Source organism: Eurosta solidaginis, chromosome 5, assembly GCF_040869045.1.
Source record: "Eurosta solidaginis isolate ZX-2024a chromosome 5, ASM4086904v1, whole genome shotgun sequence".
Lineage (NCBI taxonomy): Eukaryota > Metazoa > Arthropoda > Insecta > Diptera > Tephritidae > Eurosta > Eurosta solidaginis.
Genome location: NC_090323.1, coordinates 85,959,958 through 85,985,290, shown reverse-complemented (window position 1 = coordinate 85,985,290; position 25,333 = coordinate 85,959,958). Strand labels below are relative to the sequence as shown.

The window sequence follows — 25,333 nt, the reverse complement described above, 5'->3', positions numbered from 1 at the left end:
CCCGGAGCGCTTGCCAAACACTGCCGAGGGGCGACCCCGCTTATACAATTTTTCTTCTAATTGAAAAACCTTATTTATAAAATTTTGATGTTGCTTTGCCCGGGGTGCGAACCCAGGGCATACGGTGTGATAGGCGGAGCACGCTACCATCACACTACGGTGGCCGCCAGGCAGGTTGCTTTTGGTTAATCTACGGTTTCATTTTCCTAATAATTTTTATGTATGTCTATGATTCTTTTGTGTGGTCATTTTCGTGCAAAAAGGGTAGCGGGCAAGAACCACTCCCCATCCGACGAACTAAGATCCCGGCTAACGCTAACATGCACAAAGCCCCTGCCAGCACGCTCCAAGTTGATGACTTTATCACACAGCTTAAACTTCATACCGGAGCTTAGATTCAGAAAGTGTCAGTTTTGAACTCAGACTAATAATCGAGCGTCTTAAAAGTTTCAACTGTATAATAACTGAATACCTACCGATCGAAATATCTAGCCACTAAAACAAGTCCATTGTTTCATCAAAAATTAATGACAATGTGTTTGCCCGAACATTCAACACTTCCCTTTTTATTGTCTTGACTAAATTATCTGAAATGTCATTGTTCTGCTATATTTTATTGATAGAGCAATTTTCGTGGTAAGAATTCCATTGAAGTGAATTGAAAATAATATGCGTAAAATAGATTTGCGGACAATTTTATTAGCAGTATTTTAAATTTTTGCTTCAGTTGCGCTACTTGGTAAGATTTACAATAATTAAAACTACCCACGAAAACGCAACGTTCGCCTAATTATCGTCCGCCCGCCGTCGCTCAAATTTTATTTTCTCCATTTTTTAGTTATTGTATTTTTTATATCTAAATTAAATAAGTGAAGTAAATAAACAATAAATATATATATTTCAATAAATGAATGGGGACGTTCATAAATAAAGTGCATGGTGAGAAATTAGACATAGTCCTTTTTTGCTAAAATGGCAACCAGCGGGAAAAACAAAAAAAAAAAAATAAATAAAAATTATAGTTTTAATACCTACATATATATTACAAAGAACGGATGCAAAATCAACAAAAAAGTGTCACAAACCATAAATAAAAATACTTAATTTATACAAAAAAAGTGTTTAATCGAAAAAAAGGAAACAGGAAAAGAAACATACAAAAATACTTACATATATACATACACCCAAACGTGTGTACCCAAAAATAAAAAATAAAACAAAGATTAAGGTGTGAAAAACATTTTTTTTATTTTATTTACAAACATCAAGTGCTAAACCTGAGGGTAGTGAAAAAATAAAATTTTAAGAAAAATAAAATTGAGAAATAAAAAAAAAATATATATAAGAGAAACGTGGAGATTTATTTGAGGAAAAAAATAAATTTAATTTATTAAATTAATTAAATAAATTTAATTTATTTTTTTACAAAAAAAGAAGAAAGCTAACAAAGAAAAAATAAATAAAAGATATAAAATAAAATGTTTGAATATTTAGATACACAAAACTTATAAAAACACATGCTGACATAAAAAAACACTAACATTAAAATACAACATATCACCGAGGAGCATACTACAACAAATGATAAAGAACAGCACAAACTACTTTTGTACATTTTACATAAAAAACCATAAACACCTGGGGATTGTACCTCTTCAAGTCCCACAACAAGTCTCACAACAAAAGTTCGTGTTGCCTTTAATGCGTCTTCAGCAACATCAAACGGAGTTAGCCTCAAGAACGTCCTCCACCCCGGTCCAGTCCTACAAAGAGAATTAACCATTTTAATACTACGATGGCAATTTTTTATGTATGTTTTCAAAGCGACATTGAGAAAATGTACGGCCAAATCCTTTTAAATCCCGACCACACGAATAGTATTTCGAACAGGCCCCTCACAGTCCACGCAACTCTACGAGCTAAAGACAGTCACTGTGCCACCTAACTTGTTATCAAGATTCTACTTCAATTGGCAGAGGTTGTGGAAAGCGAATACCCAATTGCAGCCGACATACTGAGGAGGACCATGTACGTGGATGACGTGCTAGCATGAGGACACACCATCGACGCAACGATCAAAGCCAGGAAAGAAGTAGTCGCAGTAATGGACTATGCAGGATTTTCGCTCTTGAAATCGACAGACAATTGCGACGAGGTATTACAGGGCATCCCAAGATCCCATCTCCTTAATGAAGACTTCCTGGATTTCGAAGACGGGAGAATGGTCAAAGCATTTGGCATTCGATGGAACGCTCTTTCGGATAACTTTTATTTCACAGCGAACCCTTTCGAGGAACAGGCTAGCTTTAACAAGCGATTGATACTTCCAGCTATCGCCAAATTATTCGACCGTATATGCTGGTTAGCGCCCTTCGTAGTAGTTGCAAAAATTTTAATGCAGGGCATCTGGTTATAAGGTACAGGGTGATGAGGATATATCAACTGTCTCCCTTGAGCGTTGGCAGAACTTAATGGAAATCTACAGATATATTGAAGAAATACGTATGCCACGGCGGGTACATTTTTTCCAAGCGCTAAAGTAGATATATGTGGGTTCTGCGACGCCTCGGAGAAAACGTATGTAGCTTGTATTTATCTTCGCGCTGAGATAGATGATACAATCTTCGTAGGTTTGCTACTTGCTAAGTCTAGAGTAGCGCCAGTAAAACCCGTTTCCTTACCTAGGTTGCTGGGCAGTGTTACTGGCAGAAACTTTAGATGCAATTAATAATAATTTCAACGTAGGCCAACACCCAACCTTCTTATGGACGAATTCCACTATTGTTCTGGCTTGGATGCGAAATCCTCCTTGCTCGTGGTCAACTTTCGTAGTTCACCGTATCACAAAAATAATTGACCTCGCGTCATGTGGACACAGCTTCGAACCCCTCAGACATCGCTAGCAGGGGTTTACCAGCCGAAGAACTGGTCAACAATTTCCTGTGGTGGGAAGGCGCTTCTTGGCTACAACAAGATGTGACCGAATGGCCAACTCAGGATACAGTTAATGTCACGAATATAGAGGAAAAAATGGTATAAGTACACATCGCAAAAACCAGTCCTCAGTCCTGCTGAGGAAGATGCTTTAGACAGGTTCTCCGACCTCCCTCGGGCCTAAAGGGTCCTATCGTATATTGGGCGTTTCTGTCTCAGAACGATCTACTGATAACGTGCACAAACGCAGCTCATGGGGATTCTTCCGAAGGAACAAACCTCCTTTTCTCGCACTTTTACGAATACTGGCACCAATTTTGCACGACCCATTGAAATTAAAAATTACTACGGATCTAAGCACTCAGTATTTCCTAGCAGCTTTTGCCAGATTTATTGCACGACGCGGTTGTCCGAAAAACGTTTATTCCGACAACGGAACTAATTTTCTAGGAGCGCCTCCGTCACTAAGGGCAGAGTTCAAGGCATACTTATCCGACGCCCGACCCTCGCCTTCTACTCCCATCAGGAAATAACGTGGAATTTTATTCCCGCCGCAGCTCCTCACATTGGCGGACTGTGGGAAGCGGGAGGGAAAAGTTTTTAAAGCCACTTTACCAAAATAGATTCTAATAATAAATATACATTCGAGGAGTTCGCTACATTATTGTGCAGTATTGAGGCTTGCCTCAACTCACGACCGCTAACTCCCTCATCGAACAATCCAGCAAATCTGGAACCACTAACGCCAGTACATTTCCTAATTGGAGAACATTTCCTAATTGGGAACCTACTTGATCCTCCATAACCCGACGCTAGTGGAAAATTCCAAAGACTAACATTGAGGTCGGGGATTTGGTTGTTGTTAAAGAAGACAACATCCGACTTAACGAATGGCGATTGTGAAGGGTTATTAAGGTACACTCCGGACCCGACGACAGAGTACGAAAGGTCAATATCAAGACCTCTAAGGGCCAGGTTGAATGGTCGGTCCATGAGGACCTCACATAGACTGAATGAGTCCGTAGTGTGACCTATAAGGGCCAAGTGACAAAAACCCCTCATGAAACTCGTTTTGCTCCCATCCGGCAATGAAAATCAAACCTTCACAACAACACAACAATAAACTTTCTCGGCTTTTGCTAGTGGCGGAATTCCACTTCATTAATCACCTCATCGAAATTCCACTTCACAAATTCGTTAGGAGAAGTCGAACCATCAAATACAGTCCACTAAAACCTCGAAGAAGCCCGGTCTCTAGAGGAAAATCGTCAAACCTAGAACCTAGGAGCCATTCCCACCCCTTTAGTCACATGGGCCCCCCAGCTTCAAAGCAACATCCCCATCCACTTCAATTATTTCTTTATTTTTCACAATTCATAATATTTATAAAGAATCTTACATGCTAAGACGGTGACTACATACTATATGCGCAGATGTCCATGCCTAAGCGCAGTACAACCTGATCCAAGGGTAAACGGGGAAACGAGGCCCATACCCCCGATCAGGGCCGATTCACTGTCAACCGAACCGTTCCGGAGAAGACGGTAACTGTCGCTGAGCGTCGCGTCGGCAGCCGCACTTCCGCGAACGGTGGGGCGTCATTGGCCGTGCTATTGATCGGAAGGGACCAGGAGGCCCCGCTTGCCGCAGCCTGCGGAGGAAAAACCTCCTGGGACCCAATAAATTCGGCCGCCCGTTTGGAAATGCCATAGTTCGGCGCTTTCGCTGCTATCGGCGCCGCCTTGAGTTTCACGGGGTAGACCTCCCGCACCTGTGGATACTCATAATAGAGGACGTACAACTTCCATCTCACCCGGTCCTGGATCATGCCATCCTGAATTACGTCGATGCCCGTCGCGTGCGCATATCCGTGAGGATGGCGCGCACCGTCCGCTCCCAAAAGATCACCTCCATAAAGCGGTGGAATGGAATTGGGAACCACAATACAAACGTATTATAGCTGTAATGTTAACACTATGTATGTATTTGCAAAGCAATTTTTGGCTAAGGTAAAAATTTAATGTTGAATAGGTTTGGCGTTAATTACTTACTTGGAGGAGTGTGGCTGCTGATCCGCGTAGATGCTGAATTAGAAGTGACGAACGACTTCTTCCTAAGGTGCCGCAGGTCCCTTAAATCTGCGGTCGGCAGACGGAAACCGTTTTGAGGGGCAAATTTAAGCTCAAAGCCAAGGCGAATTCAGTAGAGGTCGTGTTATCCCAACAGCTCATTGCTTCTTCTTGATAATTTTCCATACAAAGCCTTGTACAACAATATGTGAGTTAATCGAGATCAATGAAAATTTTCTTTTGACTTGACATTCTTCTGCACGGCGAATTGGTTGAATTCGCTTTGCCACCACCTGGTATGGATTCGCCTTGCTCAAAACGCATAAGAAAGGGAAAGAACCGTACGTCTGATATATACGTATATCAGGATATGTATCTTCATGATTACTGGCAGAATATGCAGAAAAAAGATCCGTATCTTTGATATCTACGATTATCGGGATGTATATCCCTACATGGGTACTGGCGGAATATGCCAGCACATGAAGATATGGAATTCGTACGAACGGTATGTACGTACCCATACATCTGCTGGCAGTAATCAAGCGCATATATGCTATTATAATAGTTTATGCAAAACCAAAGAGGATAGAAATAATAAGAGACGTCAGTTCGTACTTTTTGCAAGTTTAATTTGTAATGTCCCAACTGAGGGGTAATTTTAAATTGCTTCAACACATTTTCATGAGGTATAATTGTTTGTTTTAAGGGATTGTATTAATTAAACAATTCATCCTCTTTCCAACAATCACAATATATATTAATATAAACTTCTTGAAAATGTCGAACTGATGCCTCTTATTATATCTATCCTCTCTGGCAAAACCAAAACTGTGCGTACAGTTCAATGTTCTGCGCTTGCTTATATTTGTTAGTACTAGACCTGTTAAATTGGAATTAGCATTAGTAATCAATCAATAAGGCGCCTATTTTAATGGCCAATGATTATTTCAATTGTTTTCCAAAAAAAACAATTACTAATTGATTACCATTAGAAAAAAATCAAACAAAATCATGATTTTTAACGATTATTAAAAAAAATCTCTAATAATCAGAAGTAATAAAAAAGGCGTTTTTGATTACTTTTAAGTAATTTTGATTTTTCGATTTTTTTACTTTTTTTCGCTTTGTTGAAAGAAAAACTCTCGTTTGTGGCATGCACGGGATAATTTCTGCATACAAGTACATTTAGGATGCAATAGTAAATCGTAAGCGTTGATCGAGGCGTATAGATACATTGATAATCTACAGTGCGTGTATGGAAGGAGTCTGAACAAAGAGGATTTAAAATCTTTGAAAGTACTGGTTACAAATCATCCAATAGGCACAGTCCGCATAACACTCTAGATTAGGAGGTTGGCAATGAATTGTCACCGAAATTCGCTCAGTCCCACAGTCGGGCGCTTTGGAGTTCAGCTAAGCTACGACAATGTGATGGCAATAAAGAAAGCAATTCGAATAAATAATAAAAAACTCGAATAAATATTATTATTCGAAGTAAGCATACATGGCGATTAAAAGAGTTTACTCTTCGAATAGTCCCACCCACAGTCAGTAAACGTTTATTTCCTTCCAATTTGCGACACAAAGATTATGAGGCATTCAATTGCGGGAGCAAGCTGTAGCCGCTTCTGGCTGTCTCGCTTTAGTTTAACGATTGAGTTGACTTCGAGATTTGCTCATCTCTTTCCGCGCTGCCTTTACGCCCACCCACATTGTAGGAACTACTAGGGTTGGTAGCTACTGCAATAACGTGCAATGTAACATTGCTTTTCACATTTAATGCATTTGACGGCACCATCGTTTTTCTGCTTCGCACAGATAAATTTCGGATTGAATCAAAAGCCTCACCCCAGAACAGTACTCGTAGCGCACGTAACTGCAAGGCTTGGAAGGGTTCCCTCTTCCTCCTAGTCTCAAGAGGTGGACAAAAATCATGTGTTTGTTCGGTAAAATTCGGGAACGTAATATCTAAGCCCAGAACAAAGGTTGCCACAATGTGGTGTCCTATCCCCGCTTTTGTTTCACTTCTTTCGAGGTTCCCTTCGCCACCAGAAGGAACTACCATTGTATCCTACGCCAATGACTGCACGATAATGGCTACAGGTCCTGACCCACTCTGTATGGGCGGGACTGTCTTCTTATGTCCCCAGAACACCATCTAGACAGTGAGGCGAGAGTACTCCCAATTAGGGAAAGAAATAAAATGCTGAATAGTTTCTGTTGAGTACCCTGAGACCTCAATATACCAACAGACATTTGATTGAAGAACTCCCGCCTTCCAGGGATTTAAGAAGTAATCTCCGCAAACGTTATGAGAAATAACGGTACCTGATAATTCAGCCCTATGTAGAAGAAAAACTCAAAAACGTCCTCAGTGATATCCACAAAAAGCCGTCGGACCTCTATACCAGGAACTGCCGTCGAACCCCGTTCTTAAAATTAAATACCCTGTGCTCGCAGAAGAGGAAAGCAATCTCTCCAGTGAACACCTCTCTCTCTCTGGTACATTCCTGTTGAAACTGTAGATTTAATTGGGCTTCCGTTAGAGGATGAAAATGTGAGTAGTGGATGGGGCGAAGAACTGCTACAACAACTCAAAGGCGCGTTCAGAAAGTTATCACTCAACAACTGCTCAACATTCGTGTTTGCTGACAGCGCCCAATGACATTATTGGCCTCAACAACACCGCGAGTTCTGCCTTCTACGGATTAGAAAAAAGGCAAACAAGATGTCTTGCTTTCAATGCGGACAAGACGAAGTACTTACTGTCATTCAAAAAATAATCGGTAAATTCGCAACCTGGCAATTATGACCCCCTTGACGGATATACATTCGAGGCTGTGTATAACTTCGTCTATCTGGGAACCATATTAATAGCGAAAACAATTTCATCTAATGAATCAAACGGAAATAACTATTGCTAGTCGTGCTACTTTGAACTGAGTAGCCAATTGAAAAATAATATCATATCTTTACGAACACAAATTACGCCCTACAAGTCGCTCATCAAAGCTCTCCTGATGTATGGTTCGGAATCATCGAGAGAAGATGAGATGGCTCTAGGAGTGTCAAGAAAAAATTTCTCCGGAGGCGAGGCAGGCGAAGGCAGACTTGACTTTTCCTGGTGCTGCTAACAGGGATTTCTAGCGTTATTTGTTACGAAACGTCAATGATCGCTTAGGTGGGTAAGCGCCAATTACTCCTTATGATGTTTCCTTCTTTATACTTTAGTGATAGGCGTAAAAAATGAGAAATAAACAAATAGTTTTCATTTTAAATGTGTTTATATTAAAGATAAATAAATATGTGTATCTAAAAAATAATATAAATAAATCGACATAATAGACAGAAATTACTTAAGGCAAGTGCATGAATCAAACACCTTGCCAAATTCTGATTTCCAAGAAGAACAATTTGGTTTTGTTTGAGTTTCTGTGATGGAGTGATTTGGTTTATTCTCAGGTCGGAAATTCCATATTGTCAAAGTTTCATCATTGCCACAGGTTGCCAGTTTAGTACCATCAGGGCTCCACACAACAAATCGTGCACCACTTCCCGGAATATTTATCAAATCTACAACGCGATTTAATGAAGCCATAACGAGAATTTTGAAATCCCAACGGCCATCGTCAGCTTTCATAAAAAAAGAAAATACATATATGTATAAAATAAAAATATCTTTAGACTTTCGAGATTTGGCAATAACATAGTATCTACGTCAATAATGAAGTTAAGCATCGTAAATTTATTGCCAATTTTATGATGGTTAAAACTTAAAAAAAAAAAAAATGGAGTGGTCGTTGACGAATTTTCCTCAGATCTACATACATAATACCAAGAATCAAAATTCTGCAAAATTGCAAATTGATTCCACTCACAATTTTAAAAATTTTATTGAATTTCTATTTGGCTTTTTCTTAAAAGCAGTCCTTATCTCAAATTTCGTTAGGATTGTTCGATGTATGGCATTATTAAAGAGTGGTTACCTAAAAAAGGCTTCTAGATTTTATCATTACTGACGTGAAACATAAACAAATGAGCCAAGATCACGCATTCCGGAATTCTTGTATTTGTAATTGAATTTGAAAAAAGTTTGATGACGTAGCGTTTTTGAAAATTTTCTATTTATTACATTTCTCTCATATTTCGATACCAGTGTTCGCAGTATTTAAAACTGTTACCTGAGTAAACGTCTACGCTGGAGTAAAAATTAAATTTTAGGAGTATATTTTCTTCCTTTTTGGAAAAAGGGCGAACAACTAACATTAAATTGATTTGGTGGCTTGGCAAACCCTTCGATTGTGTTTCTGCCATGAAATGTTTATCAGCAAAAAAGTTATCTGCCTCATCAGATGCACATGGAGTCGACCTATGACCAATTAATGTTCCCATTAGCACACCACATTCTGGAAGGAAAGTGGACTCTATCTCCCCGGATATTTATCGCGAAAAATATTATTATTTTCGGTTTACCATACATATTTCATGCCCCTTTAATGTCGGAAGGTGTCAAGACTATTTCGGGATCATTTGGTGACCCTTGCGGGACCGTTTCTGGATGGTTTTGGGATCCTTCCGGCATCCCATCGGGGTAATTTCGTAACTTTTCATGGACTATTACAGGATCATTTTGGTATCTTTCCGAGATCATTTCTGTATCCTTCCCGTATCCTGTCGGGGTCATTTCGGGATCATTTTGGACTCTTCCTGTACACTTCTGAATTATTTGCGTTATCCGTCCGGGATACAGTCGGAGTCATTTCGTGAGATTTTCTGGACTGTTTCAGGATTATTTTGGGACACTCACAAGATAATTTTTGGATCCGTCCGGGATCCCGTCGTTGTCATTGCGGTACTTTTTCGCGACTATTCCTTGATAATATGGGGAGGGTCCCGGATCGTTTCTGGATGGTTTTCGGGATCCCGTCGGGGTAATTTATTTAATTTTTTTGGACTATTTCAGGATCATTTGGCGACTATTCCGAGATCATTTCTGGGTCAATCCTTGATCCCGTCGGGGTAATTTCGGAACTATTCCGGGATGATTTGGGGACCTTTCCGGGATCATTTGTGGATGGATTTCGGGATCCGTACGGGATACCTTCGGAGTTATTTCGGGACTATTCCGGGATCATTTGGGGACCCTTCCGAAATAGTTTCTGGATGGTTTCCGGGATCCGTCCGGGATCGCCTAGGGGTAATTTCGGGACTATTCCGGGATCATTTGGAGACCCTTTCGCGATCATTTCTGAATGGTTTTCGGGATTCGTCCGGGATAAGCAGGCTTACGTGAATAGCCCATATATTTTATTTTCTCCTTGCGGACGAGACCACGGGTAAATATGCTGATGATAATGGCCGCTTTCAGATAACACAATTTTTGTTGATACGTTGCAAACATGTTTCCGTCAATTAAGTGATAGAAATTTTGATTTATGAACGGCGAGTTGAGCCAACTGTCAAATGAAATTACTATCCTTAAATTTTAAGGAAAAGGACTTCCTTAAAAATTGTTTGTTGAGAGGAAAAAGTTTATTCATAACCAACACTTTAAAATTTCAAAGAACTGCCAGATAGACGAATAAACACGTTGAGCAAATTTAGCGGAACATATTGTGACGAATATTAGCAACACTAAGGGATACTATCATCTCTAAGCCAAAACTAAGCAGTGACTTTTATGCACATCATTAAATCAATCATTATGTCTATACATATGTCCATACAAGCAGCGGAGAGCAACGCACAAACAGATGCATATATCTGAGATACTCCCAAAAGTAGGCAATAATTTGAGCAAGTATCACTCATATATACACGCGCATATGAGAAGCTATAAACGTAGTTATAGCTGGTAATTTTATAGCTGATAACTAACTAGTAAATTCTAGAAATAGAACCGCCTAGAAATATGCCAACCAAACCAAAACGGTATAAAAGCAGCAACAGTTGAGGCACGACCAATGAGTTCGATTTAAGCACGCTATCTGTCGAGTAGTAGAAGCGTTATTTTTAAGTTGTCTAATAGAGGCCATTTTGAATTATTGAATAGTGGAGTTATTTATTCAACAGTTTAGTGATTCGAACGTTAGTAGAAGGTTGCAAATAAGGGGAATTGCAGTAAATTCGTTACAATTGGTGTCAGAAGGGGAATTGTTGAATAAATTCCGAAGACTTCGAATACAACTTGGACATGGCAAAGTGGAGTGAATTGAAGATCCAGCAACTGAAGAAGGAGTTGGAGAGCCGTGAATTGAATACAACGTCAATAAACTCGAACTTCAAGCATGACTACGAGAGGCAGTGGAATTAGAGGGAATTAACGTGGAAGAGTATGTCTTTCATCTTGATGGCGAGGAGGCAACAAAAATTGAAGAGAAAAACGAACCATCGCAGACAGTTACGAGCACAGACTTGAACATCATTTTGGCTGCAATATCTGCACAGATATCGACAGTAACATCCAAGATGGAAGCACAGAAGGCACGCATTGCAGAAATGTCGTCGCAAATGTCATCTCAACTGGAAGAACAGAACACATATATGCAGGGCCATAGAGAGAAAATCCGGGACCGGGACTAAACAATTTACGGGCCCCCTATAAAAAATCCACTAATACATTTGATTAACGTGAATTAATGACATCTCATTCATGAATCATTATTGATGGATTACATCAAAAAAAAATGTTTGCCACATCAACTAAATGATTTTTGGACTAAGAGCTGAAAATAAAATTAATACAGAATATTTACTGTTTATACTATTTTATTGAAACGTAGAAATAAAATTCTCTTTTAACAGCCACATATTGTTTAATAATCATATTGTAATAATCTTTTCTAGTTATTTGGTAACATTTTAATACATTTCTGATAAGTTTAATGATGATTATCAATTTTAATTAATGCGGCCAACGTGGTGTGATGGTAGCGTGCTCTGCCTACCACACCGAATGCCCTGGGTTCACACCTCGGGCAAAGCAACATCAAAATTTTGGAAATAAGGTTTTTCAATTAGAAGAAAATTTTTCTAAGCGGGGTCGCCCCTCGGCAGTGTTTGGCAAGCACTCCGAGGGTATTTCTGTCATGAAAAGCTCTCAGTGAAAACTCATCTGCCTCGCAGATGCCGTTCGGAGTTGGCATAAAACAAGTAATTCCCATCCCGCCAATTTGTAGGAAAAATTAAAAAGGAGCACGACGCAAATTGGAAGAGAAGCTCGGCGTAAAATCTCTTCGGAGGTTATCGCGCCTTACATTTATTTTTTTTTTATAAATTTTAATTATTCAATATAGAAAGTTCGGATATCAAAGGGTGGCTTTACTTGCTTTTTGCGCTGCAAAATTTTTATAATAATATCAAAATTTAACTGTCTGGCCAAAACGGATTCAACACAAAGCGTGGCAAGTCCTAAAACTCGCTCTTTAGATGAACACGATCTATGCAAGTTTTCGATTCTTGAAAGGACGATGAAGGAACGTTCTGAACTAGCTACAGTGACAGGTATAGTGCAAAAGATACATAAAGCAACACAAATGTTGGGGAAAATTGTATACAGATTTTGAACATATGAAGATAAAATTTAGCAATTCCAATGGTGACAGACCTTTATCGAAATTTGCTTCGTAAATGTGTTTCAAGTGAATTATTTCGCATTCTAAGCTTTGAGAAATGTCCGACTTGTATTTTTCGACAAATTTTGCTGCGCTCGCCCGAACAGTAGTTTCATCCATGTCTTCAAATTACCACAAAAAGGAACACGTCTCGCTCAAATTTCTCATAGCTGCAAATCGTTCAATAATGCCATTGATTACAGAATCAACGATCACCAGGAATGTGTTGTTTTTAAAATCAGACTCTGAATCATCCGTAATCATCTCATTTAAATTATATTCAGAACGTCTTTTGGGGTTTCTCTTTTGAATGTCCGGAAACTTTGGCGAGATGTTCAATTGAATAGCAACTGTTTTGCATTCGTTTAAAATTGTTTCTCATTGGTTCCTGATTAACTTCAAATCAGCTAATAAGGCATCTAGATGTCGGACCTCAACATCTATGGTGGCGTCTCTAGCTTGGAGGTAGGCCCAACGAACGGGGGAAGGGCTTAGGGGTTCATTTGCCCCGGACCCGGGCTTTGGAGGGGTCAGGGAATCTCAAAATGCTATCCAAGCTTTTTGCTTACAGAAAATAAACAAACTACACCTTTAATCACCTTTCGTAGATAGCAATCATTTTAAATTTCGACAAATTTTATAAATGTCTTAACGTGTCTGCACCCCGCATAAGGTGTTGTTGGTTTTTGGCGTCGGCTTTGTCGGCTTTTGAGAACGAGACGATCAACGACAATAATGAGATTGATTTCAAAAACAACACCTTTTTGGTGACAGTTGATTCGGTTATTGCAGGTATTACCGAACGGTTTGCTATCATGAAAAGTTTGAATAACACCTTTTCTTTTTTGTGGCAATTTGGATACATGGATGAGGTTTCAATACGAGAAAATGCCGTTCAATTTGTCAGCAAATACAATTCAGACGTTTCCGAGAGTTTAGGAGATGGAATGATCCACTTGAAGTACATTTGCTCAGCAAATTTTAACCAAAATCTGTCCCCATTTGAATTGTTGAATTCTATCTGTGCTCTAAATCTAGCTACAATTTTTCCTAACATTTTTGCTGCTCTACGTATTTTTTGCATCATGCCTGTTACAGTAGCTAGTGCGTTCCTTCAGTGTTCTTGCAAGGATAAAGAACTTCCATCGATCGTATTCAACTCAAGAACGCCTTACAGGACTTGGCATGCTCTGTGTTGAAGCACCAACTGCGAGGCAGTTGGATTTTGACACTATCATAGATAATTTCGCAGTTAAGGTCAGGAAAGCCCACTTGTGTTAATTAAACTACTTTAATATACCAAATTACTACCAAAAAATATTTGTATTGCAATCTAAAGAAATTTATTTCATACAATTAATGCAATGTTTAAATAAAACTCTATAAGTAATAAACTGTACTTATTTTTTCATTAGTTTTCACACCTCTATTTACCGATTTTTAAAGTGTAATATTTCTCGCAATCAATATAATAATTTATTTTCTACAAATATATTAATAATTTATGAAGAATATGTATATTTCTATGTAAACATATTTACTCATATGTTGATCTGTATGAATGTGTAGATAAATTAAAGTTCGTAACTATATATTCATTGAATATAATATACATATATGCATGTACACGCTTAAATATACATGTATATACAAATGCATATAAATATGTAAAATATGGTAATTTTGATTTTGAGAATTTGTTCATTTTAGTATGGCGGCCCGTATTTTTTTGCCCCCGGGCCCGGATTTTCTCTCGGCGGCCCTGTTTGGAGCACCACGTTTCTTTCATTAATGGTGGTCAGTATTTTGAACCAAATTGAGGACATCAAGATATATTCGAACTTGTTGATGTACTTGAGTATGCCAGTAACATCTCCGTATGCTTGCGCAGTCAAATTTGGCTTTGGTCTGAATGAAGAGAGCTCGGTACATTTTTTTTGAGGATGTCGCATCGTTGTGGAGTGCTGCTGAAAATAGTAAAACATTTTTGTACAACTCCGAAGAAAGTAATTGCCGCCGCACAACATTCTGCAGCATCAACACCACATAAATTGAGAGTGTGGGTTGCACAAGGCGAGTATCAGCATTTGAGTTTTTATCGAGAATGTGACGTAGTGCTCCGTTGTAAGCTTCTTTCACATTGCCGTCGTTATCGTACCATGTGCACGACCATCTTTTAATGGGATTTCATGTTTGCCTAGAGTAAGGCAAATTAGATCAGCGATTTCCTGACCAGTTTTTTGGTTACGATCCACGAAAGCCAAAAACCGTTCTTGAATTATAAAATTTGTTGCTTTCGAATTGAATGGAGTTAGCGCAAAATAAACGTAGTCAACGTGACTAGCATCAGGCATAGCATCAAAGATAATAGCAAAATAATTGGCTTTCTTGCCTTGATCTAATATAGTTTCCCTCAAATGCTTTGCACAAATTTCTATAAACTCGTTCGGAATGTCTGGGGAAAGATAGTGAAGTTATAAACATTTGTGCTGCTGTTGTGAAATCCTAACTATCTCCAAATGATCTCTAAGTATCGGATCATAATGGCTTATTAGATCTTAGATGCCCAAAAAATGTCCATTGTTTCCTTCACGAAGATATACATATACTTTCGCCTTTGAAAGCTAGGCCTCGTTGACCGAAAAAAAAAATAGTGTCCAAAATTCGATATAAAATTTCTTTCCACTTTTGAATTTTACTGATTAGCTGTTCATTGATAGGTGTATCAATTGTAGCTTCCTTTTGAATTAGATTTTGTAAAGATCGCCATTGAATATAACATTTAATGTGATCTTGAGTATTTTCGTGTGATGGCAGTTTATCGTATACTTCTTCAATACCTGGAATTTCGAATATACGCGAAGACAACAAATTTTAGGTCGATTTAAATTATTGGTGCTTAACAGACGACATGGTAGGCAATAAAAATCATTGCTACTGACACTCCACACTAACCAGTCACGTTTCACTTTCTCTCCATTTGGCAAGATTATGTTACGAGGTAGGAAATGCCTCGTCATGACAATCACGTGGAAAAATTACAGGACACTTTTGATGATCTCGACGAATTATTTCGTTGACTTCTTCAGATCGCAAAAACTCATTATTCACGGTACCGATATCGAAGTCGTTTAAATAATCTGGACTTTGATACAGAGTTGGTGGCATTGTTGGAAGACTTTTTGAAGATGAACCTTCATCAGTGTCGCCACGAAAACTTTACGATTTCGGATTCACGTAAACATACATTTTAGTTTCATGTTTTTATTTTCTCGTCAGGTCCAGGCAAAAAATCATTATCAATATTCGTTACTTTTGAAATTCTGCTTAAAATTTGCACATGAAAATAAAGACTCTCCTGAATTAAAAAAAACATATTTTTGTTTGATGTTTTTATCGTCTCCTCAGGACCATGTAAAATATCATTATCAATATTCGTTGCTTTTGAAATGGTAAAAACACCATCCTTTGACGGTTCTGTTCCTTTCCAGGTCTTTAAACTACAATTTGAGAAGACCGCGACAGTGAGCAACTGGAATGCTGAAGATAAAGTTGCTGCACTCTTCGCAGCATTGAAAGGACCAGCTGCCGAAATCTTACAGAGTATTCCAGAGTACGAACGGAACAGTTACGACGCATTGATGGCTGCTGTAGAACGAATGTACGGAAGCGAACACAGGAAACAGATATATGAAATAGAATTGCAAAACCGTCCCAAGAAGCTAATGAGACTTTGCCAGAGTTTGCTTCGGATGTTGAAAGGTTGGCTCATTTGGCAAATGCGGACGCACCCGTGGAGTACACCGAGAGGGTAAAAATCCAGAGTTTTATAAATGGCATACGGGACGTAGAAACGAACATACATAGCTGAAGGAGATGACCAAATCTCCAAATCCACTCAATCGTTAAACTAAAGCGAGTCATGCGCAAAGGGCGACAACTGGCTCCCCCATACTTTCTATCTCGCAAATTGGAAGAAGGTCAAGCAATCTTACTGTTGGAGGACATGTGGATGGGAAGCAACGTTTACTGACTGAAGATACGGGTGCATCCCAATCCATCATTCGATCAGATTTAGTCAACAAGGAGATAAGACCATTGCTTGGAGCAAGATTACGTACAGCCACGGGAGAGGACACCCAGGTAATTGGAGAAGTAGCATGTGAAGTAGCCATTGGGAACGTCACGGTACTATACAACTTTATAGTGGCAGAGATTGTTGATGAAATCATAATTGGAGTGGACTTTTTAATCGATCGAGGCAACAAGATCGATATGCAAAGCAAAACGATTCGATATAAGAACATGGATCTGCCACTTAATTTCGGCTACGAGAGAGGCTACAGCAGTAAACGAGTGCTCGTGGAAGAGAGTCAGCAAATACCACCAAAATCCGAAGCAGTCATCTGGGCAAAGGTTGATGGATATTGTGGGACAAACAAATTGTGGGTTGTTCGAGGCAGCAAACAAATCAACGCCGAACATACTTGTAGGAAAAACTCTGGCTATGACAAAACAGGATGGACGAATTCCGGTAAGAGTACTCAATAAGTTCAAGTCACTACTCAAACTGACAAAAGCAACTATATTGGGAAGATGCCAAGAAGCTGAAATAGTTATTAACTGTGAACAGCTCCAGGAACATGTTCCAACAAGCAAGATTGATCTTTCAAATTACATCACGGCATGGACGGAGGGGCTAGATCAAGATTATCAGAGTAAGGCAAAGCAACTGCTCCTAAAGTACGCAAACATATATGACCAGGATGGTTCCAAACCAGGCCGCACAAATGTTGTGAAACATCAAATTGACACTGGAGGCGCGAGGCCGATACTTCAAGCTCCTCGTAGTGTTCCAATGGCGAAGTGGGAAGTTGTGAGTCAAATCGTACAAGAATTGAGCGACAGCAACGTCTTCGAAGCATCAGCTAGTCCATGGAGCTCACCGGTGGTACTTGTGAAGAAGAAGGATGGGAAAATGAGACTTTGCGTGGACTACCGCAAGTTGAACGACGTCACGAAAAAGGAAGAGCTACCCATTGCCAAGAATTGACGATACTATGGACTCGCTATCTGGTACGAAATGGTTTTCCACACTGGACTTAAAAAGCGGCTACTGGCAAGTTGAGGTGAAGGAGGAAGATAAAGAGAAAGCAGCCTTCAGTGTCGGTGATGGTCTTTGGCAATTTACAGTGATGCCTTTTGGACTTTGTAATGCACCAGCTACTTTTGAGAGTCATGGATCAGGTAGCATTGGAAAACATGCTTTGTGTACCTGGACGACATCATCGTATTGGACAAGAACTTTGATGAATATCTTAGAACTTGGAGGAAGTTTTCCAGAGAATAGCTGGCGCTGGTCTGAAACTAAGTCCCAAAAAGTGTTCGCTGTTTAAAAGGGAAGTAAATTATTTGGGTCACAAGGTAACGACAGAAGGTATCTGTATAGCAAATGAAAAGATAGAGGCAGTAAAGGACTGGCCAAGACCACAGAACTTGCATGAATTAAGAAGTTGCCTTGGGCTGTGCACATATTACCGCCGATTTGTACCAAACTTTTCCAGCGTAGCCCATAGCCTCCATGAGCTTACAAGCAAAAATAAAGCTTTGAATGGAAGAAGGAGCAAGAAGTGGCTTTCCCAACATTGAAGGAGCGTTTGTGCACTGCCCCCATGTTGGCCTAACCGATTCCAGGAGCAACATTTATTCTAGATACAGATGCGAGTGTATATGCTATAGGAGGCGTTTTATCACATCTGGTCTATGGACAGGAGAAGGTAGTTGCATATTACAGCCGTTCGATTGGAAAACCAGAGAGGAACTATTGCGTTACACGGAGAGAGCTGTTGGCATTGGTAGAGTGCATTAAACATTTTCTCAAATACCTCTACGGCCAGCGATTCCGCGTCAGGACCGATCACGCAGCGTTGAAATGGCTACTGCAATTCCGTAATCCGGAAGGACAATTGGCACGGTGGATCAAGCGACTACAAAGCTATGACTTTTCCATTGAGCATCGCAAATTCTGATTCAATGTCACGAAGACCGTGTAGTTTGGAATGCAAGCCGGGGCTAAAGGAGACATTGTAAATGTCCGGCTAATGTCTATAACGTGTACGGATGAGTGGGACAGGGAACAACTAAGGACGTGTCAGCTAGAAGATACAGATTTGTCACATGTTATGCAAGGGCTCGAACGAAACTAAAGACCAAGCAGAGAGGAGATGTCAGCAGAGAGTCCCATTGCGAAGTCATATTGGGCACAGTGGAACAGTTAAGAATTGATATCCGGTTGCTTGCATAGAGTATGGGAGAGGGAGGACGGTCAATGCAAGAATAAACTGATAGTTGTTCCCAGAAATAGGATTACTGACGTGCACAGCGAGCTGGATAATGGTCCAAGTGGAGGTCATCTTGGAATCACGAAGACGCTCGAGAAAATTAAGCAGAGATTCTATTGGGTTGGTTGCCTTCAGTCGGTCACCGAGTGGACTGCCAACTGCGAGGTTTGCACCAGAGCGAAAGGGCCGAAAATACGAAGTCATGGCCAGATGAAGCTGTATATTTCAGGTGCACGATTTCAAAGGATCGCAATGGATGTCGCAGGTCAATTTCCTACTAGCAACCGCGGAAACAAATACGTGCTGGTGGTTATTGATTATGTCAGTAAATGGCCAGAGGTATACCCAATCCCAAACCAAGAAGCGGAAACAGTAGCAGAAGTGGTTACAAACGATTGGATTGCAAGATATGGTGTACCAATGGAGTTACATTCTGACCAGGGCAGGAATTTTGAATCAGCTGTATTCCAAGAAATGTGTAAGAAGTTGGGCATACGAAAAACACGGACAATTGCATTGCATCCTCAGTCCGATGGTATTGTGGAACGTTTCAATAGAACATTGGAGGAGCATTTAAGGAAAGTAGTAGACAAGTACCATAAGAAGTGGGATACACACATATCATTATTCTTGATGGCTTACCGATCGGCAATGCATGAGACAATGGGCCAAACTCCCGCAAAGGTAATTTTTGGCAATGAACTTCGACTGCCTGCTGATTTGAAGTTTAGGATATATGCCGATGCGGAGAGAAATGTCAAGAAATCCACTGGTGTCTTGGAAGAAGAGCTGAGAGAGATACACGATCTGGCAAGGCAAGGAGCAAAGATTAGGAGTGACAAGATGAAAGCCCTATACGATAAAGCAATTAATTCGGAAGGGTTTCAGGAATGAGATTTGGTGCTGTTATACAACCCACAACGCAAAAAAGGTTTGTCCCCGAAATTTTAGTGTAATTGGGAAGGCCCATACAAAGTTGTAAAACGGATCAACGATGTAGTGTACCGCATACAACCCTTGGCAAACCACGAACCAAAATGAAAGTGGTTCATTTGGAGAGTCTAGCAGCGTTTAGATCGAGAGATTTGCTGATCGGGACGATCAGACTTAGGTGGAGGCTAGGTGACGAATATTAGCCACACTAAGGGATACTATCATCTCTAAGCCAAAACTAAGCAGTGACTTGTATGCACATCAATAAATTTATCATTATGTCTATAAATATGTCCATACAAGCTGCGGAGAGCAACGCACAAACACATGCATATATCTTATATATATCAATAATTTGTGCAAGTATCACTTACATACACAAGCGCATATGAGAAGCTATAAACGTAGTTATAGCTGGTAATTTTATAGCTGATAACTAACTAGTAAATTCTATAAATAGAACCGCCTAGAAATATGCCAACCAAACCAAAACAATATAAAAGCAGGAACAGTTGAGGCACGACCAATGAGTTTGATTTAAGTACGCTATCTGGCGAGTAGTAGAAGTGTTATTTTCAAGTAGTCTAATAAAGGCCATTTTGCATTATTGAATAGTGGAGTTATTTATTCAACAGTTTAGTGATTCGAATGTTAGTAGAAGGTTGCAAATAAGCGGAATAGCAGTAAATTCGTTACAATATTTTTGCTCGGTAATATGACGTAAAATTCCAACCGTTGGACGGGAAAAATTCTGAGTCACTTCTGTACATAGAACCGGCTGCCTTGGGAAGCCTGCCTAGCTATCCTAACTCATTCCCGTACGGTTCGTTGAATCTGCATCGTCTTGTTATGTTTACGCTGGAAGAATCCCGGATATCGAACCATACTTTCCTGAGGGACGCAACTTTACAGAGAAATCGTGACCTTATAAGATAGTACGGCCCTGGCGACCCCCAAATAAGGGACATACACCAACGTATCAGACAGCTTGTGGACAAACACAAGCGGGTGAAAAGGGAGGAACATTTTGAATTGTAACCTCTGCCGATGAAGGTAAACTATAGTATACCGTAGAGTCTTTATCAAACCCAACTAACTACAATGACAAAATAAATATGGGATTCAAGGGGTTGTGTAGCGCAACATATAGCTTCTCCAACCCAATTGTCAACCTCACCTTCGAGCGGCGAATCTCGTTTCACTAACAGACGAGGCTCTGGCGACCCCAAGCTCCTCATGGAACTTGGGGGTGGGGAGGTAGGGATGGCCTGAAGGTTCAATATGGCCATATAAATCGTTCCCGAGATGGTCGGGCCAGCACCTTAATGGTGCTGTGTTACCGGAGCGTATCGGATCTGTATCCGACAAAGGACCATCACATCGATAACACTCCCCAAAGCCTTCGGGGAGTAACCTAATCGCTACAACAACAACAACAACAAAATAAATATCGCCTTTGGCGATAAAGTTCTGTCGCATGCGAACAAATACGCGAACACTTTTTGCCAACAATACGTAGTTTATTCTATACAACTTTCACAATTTAAGAAGTGCAATGCTGCCTCTAGTAACAGTTCCTAGATTTCGCACCACACTTTTTCGTAACTTCTACACCATTGTCTCGTGTAAAACCTGCTGGGATACAGCTTATTGGAAGGCTACCAGGGCTTCTGAGGGAAGTGAAGAAGTTGCTTTTTGGTTTCAATCATGACGAGATAGAAATGCTGTTGATTCCGATCTCATAATTCTTGCTGTTTATTAAAATCTGATGTATTTCATAGTAAAAAATAACTTTGTATCTCTAATTATTGTTTTTATTTGTAATAGTTGTATCACTGAATTCTTTATTCATGTTTATCATATAAATTGTACCTTTTTAATATACATTGTGATAGCAAGAAAAGGAAGTCCTAAATGTTTTTAATAATACCATCAAAATTTAACACGCTTTTATTAGAACAATTAGGACTGTGATATAAACTGTAAGATTTAATAATTTAGGTGTAAAGTTTTAATGTTAAAAATATATAATTATGTAAAATATGGAATCTTTTTGTCGCAGACGAAGAAGCCTAATTATCGTTAAAAGTTACAATGAACTTATAAAGTGTTATACTTCTTTACAGTCAATTTATTTTTTACTTTTTAGTTAATTTTATTAACTAATAATAAAAGCTTATTTTTAAAATAGTTTTTTTTTCTTTAATTTTATTTACTTTTTAGTTAATTTCATTAACCAATAATAAAAGCTTATTTTTAAAAAAGTTGTTTTTTCTTTAATTTTATTTGTTCATTTTGTTCCCACGAGTATAGGACAAAAACGGTCCATCCCCCAGAGGTCCATTTTAGAGGGATAAGGGCTTCGCCCTGGTACCCTGAAGCGCAACGTTAGCGATATGAAATTTTTATACACCCTCATATCATTCAGCCCTCGGCACGTGCTCACTTCGGCATAGGGTCATAAATACTAATAATGAATCAGAAAAAATCTACATTCATAACCGACAAATTTTCTCTGTGGCAGAGATCGGCATCAGGTAACTTTTTTGATACTCTAATATATCCGCAGAAATTTGAGTATGAGTATGTATAAAGCAACCAATAGCAGATAGCCTGATATATTCGTTTACATACAAAAATTGTTGTGTAAGTATAAGCTATGATGCATATGGATAAAAGCGACAACGGTCTCTCACGAACTATTCTCGTGTTTGGTCTGCTTTCGTATGAAATTTTAATTGAAATACGAGGCAAAAGTTTGCTTCAATGGGGAATTTCAAAGCGCAACTACTAGCTCAGCTAATCAGTTATCAGCTGAGTGAGAGAAATTGTGCTTTTGAAACGATACGTTGAGCCAACTGTCAACAACCAATCGATAAAAACGTTGAGTGAATGGAGCGGAATATTTTTATGCTCACCAATTTGTCGTAAAGTTGCTACTGTGCGTTCCAAGAAGTTATCACTAATCAACTTCGCCAGCAGTTGTGCTTTTGGAATGCGCCCCATGCTTTGTTCAACTTATTCAAATGAATTTGTATATATGTGCATACACATGTTCACGTGTTCTTGCAACAACAAAACGTTAAATACATACATACATACATATGAATATACAGATTTTCGAGAAAACATATCGTATGTGTTTGCCAAAAGTGGCTTCACTTCGGATATCAGCATCTTCGGTTGTCAGATCTTTCGCGTTCAACGCTAACGCGGTGTCAGGATGAAAAAGACTCTCGCAAGTATACCGCCGAAGCAGAAACATCGTTTTTCTCTTAGAGATGTCCGCGTAACTATTACATAGTCGTTTTTATGTAGTATGTGTTTGGTTAATAAAATGTGAATTGTGTGACTTAAAAAACTATGTTTTGTCTGTTTAAATAAACTTTCGTTTATAAAAATAAAAATTTGAAATTATGTGCAATATAAAAGTTGAATTTACCTAAATCACCAAAGTCGTATGCTATAACTGAGATACAAAATGCAAAATGTTGCCGTATTGCAAAACAAATTTAGTATAATTGATATATAAGAACTGTACCTAAAACGTATTATCATTGTTGTTTGATATAATGGAGGAGCTACAAAACGGGAATTACCCAAAACGGTGCATGATATAACGGAACTATAAAAATGTAAAATGAAAACTAATTGTGTGGATAATTCGACAATCATTTAACACAAATTTAAAACAAATAGAATTAAAACAATAAATGACTTTTATCAAACAAATACATTAATTGCAAAATTACTCTAGTTTAGCACACATATATTATATTAAAAAATGTAAAAGTAAATAAGAAATGAACTGAGTGACTAGTTATGGACAACATTTAATACAAAATCTTTGCATGAAGCTACATGGATAATTAAAAGAGATATTACATCTATTTCACTGGAACTTATTAAATTGTATGTGAATACAAATTGGCATGAGACATTAACTATAAATTGGAAAAATATAAACAAGTTAAATTGGACAAACATACAAACAAACGTAATTGCAAACGAAAATTGAACATAATATGATTTTGAAGATTGGATACGACAAAATTTTGTGACAATATATACATACACTCACTAGGGTAGGCACCTTGTCGTTGGTGTGAGGGCTTAGCCGAACTCCATAGCGCCCGACTATGAGGCGGAGCTGTTAAGGACTGACATCTACGCCATTTCGCCTCATAGGAGGCGCCGGGATGTCGGTGACCAAGAACTGCCAACCCCCTAATCCAGGGTGTTATGCGGACCGTGCCTATTGGACGATTTGTAGCCAGGGGATAAATTCGGCGGTATTCAAACGGATCCTTCCCGATACCGGGCCACCTCGGGAAGTATTTATGGCCTTATCACGGTAAGAGGCGCTGCTGTGGCGCACGGTTCTTCCCCGTATATAATACTGGACCGCTGAGCCCGCCTTGTCGGGCAGGTGGTCGTACGACCAAGATGAACGACTCATTACCTGATTGTAATAAGGACCATGATAAGAGGAGGACTGAGTCGCAAGCTAAGGACGACAAATACACATTAAGCGATGCGTCGGACTCGTGAAGCGAGAGTAGTGCCGATTCAATGAACTCCGTGTTGGAGAAGCACACAAATAAAAACGGAGTAGAAGAGTGGAGAAGGGTACAGAGCAGTGGAAGTAAAAGAGCTCTCTCGCAGTATCGTGCAGCACTAAGAATTGTACAACGCTTGGGAGCAGTGGTCGACCCAACAGAAGTGGAGATCGAGCGATTGGATTGGGCACGTGAGGCGGTAAAAGTAGGTCGAAGGCAGTTCAAAAGGTTTGCTGCGAGAAACCCTCGGTTCTGCAACCGGTACGAGGAAGAAGCGTCGAATGGCAGAATGAAGAGGCAACGTTTGGCGGAAGGCGACAAGCCTGATTTCAAGAGGCAGAAAGGACCCAGTCTTAGAGCTGCGAGGCATGGCAGTCGCATAGACAAGAAAAGTAGGCCCAAACCTGTAAAACAGATGGGCCCCAATAGCGAGGTAGCAAATACCTCGAAAGCTGAGAGTCAGAGGAAGTTCCAACTGCGAAAGTAGGAGATAAGCCAAAGGGAGATAACGTTAAGACTCCGGCTTTCTCGGAGGTGTTAGAGGGAGTTAACGCTAAGACTCCGGCTTTCTCGGAGGTGCCAAAGGGAGATAACACTAAGACTTTTCCATGAGATTCTCTTCGCCCTGGAAATTTCACGCTTGTAGATCCCTGTACTCGTCCCGACACGCTTCGGTTTCTGCGGTCTTTGCGAGCTTAAACACTTCTTTTACCTGTCTTCTTAGAAGACTCAACTCATTGCTCCACCATGGCGGCTTTAATTTTCCTCAGAATCTTCTTAGAGCGCAAGCTTTGTTATACGCAGTCATAAGCGCCCTTGTTAGGAATTCATTCGTCTCCTGCAGTTCCTCCACATTGGCAACCTCTTTGGGTTCTCCCAGT

General features: G+C 39.6%; 1 protein-coding gene across 3 annotated transcripts in view; it reads right to left on the bottom strand.

The window, feature by feature from the left end:
* cort (cortex) overlaps positions 1 to 25,333 on the bottom strand; it is a 616,404-nt gene that overhangs the window by 7,789 nt on the left and 583,282 nt on the right. Inside the window, exon 7 of one of the 3 annotated variants that reach the window (XM_067787570.1) lies at positions 1,501 to 1,763. The exons of 1 other annotated variant lie outside the window; for it this stretch is intronic. In XM_067787570.1, coding sequence (XP_067643671.1) covers positions 1,735 to 1,763 — 29 coding nt within the window. In that variant the 3' untranslated portion in view covers positions 1,501 to 1,734. Of the gene's footprint in view, positions 1 to 1,500; positions 1,764 to 8,293; positions 8,640 to 25,333 lie in introns of those variants that run through there. One more of the 3 variants, XM_067787568.1, reaches the window with a different exon arrangement.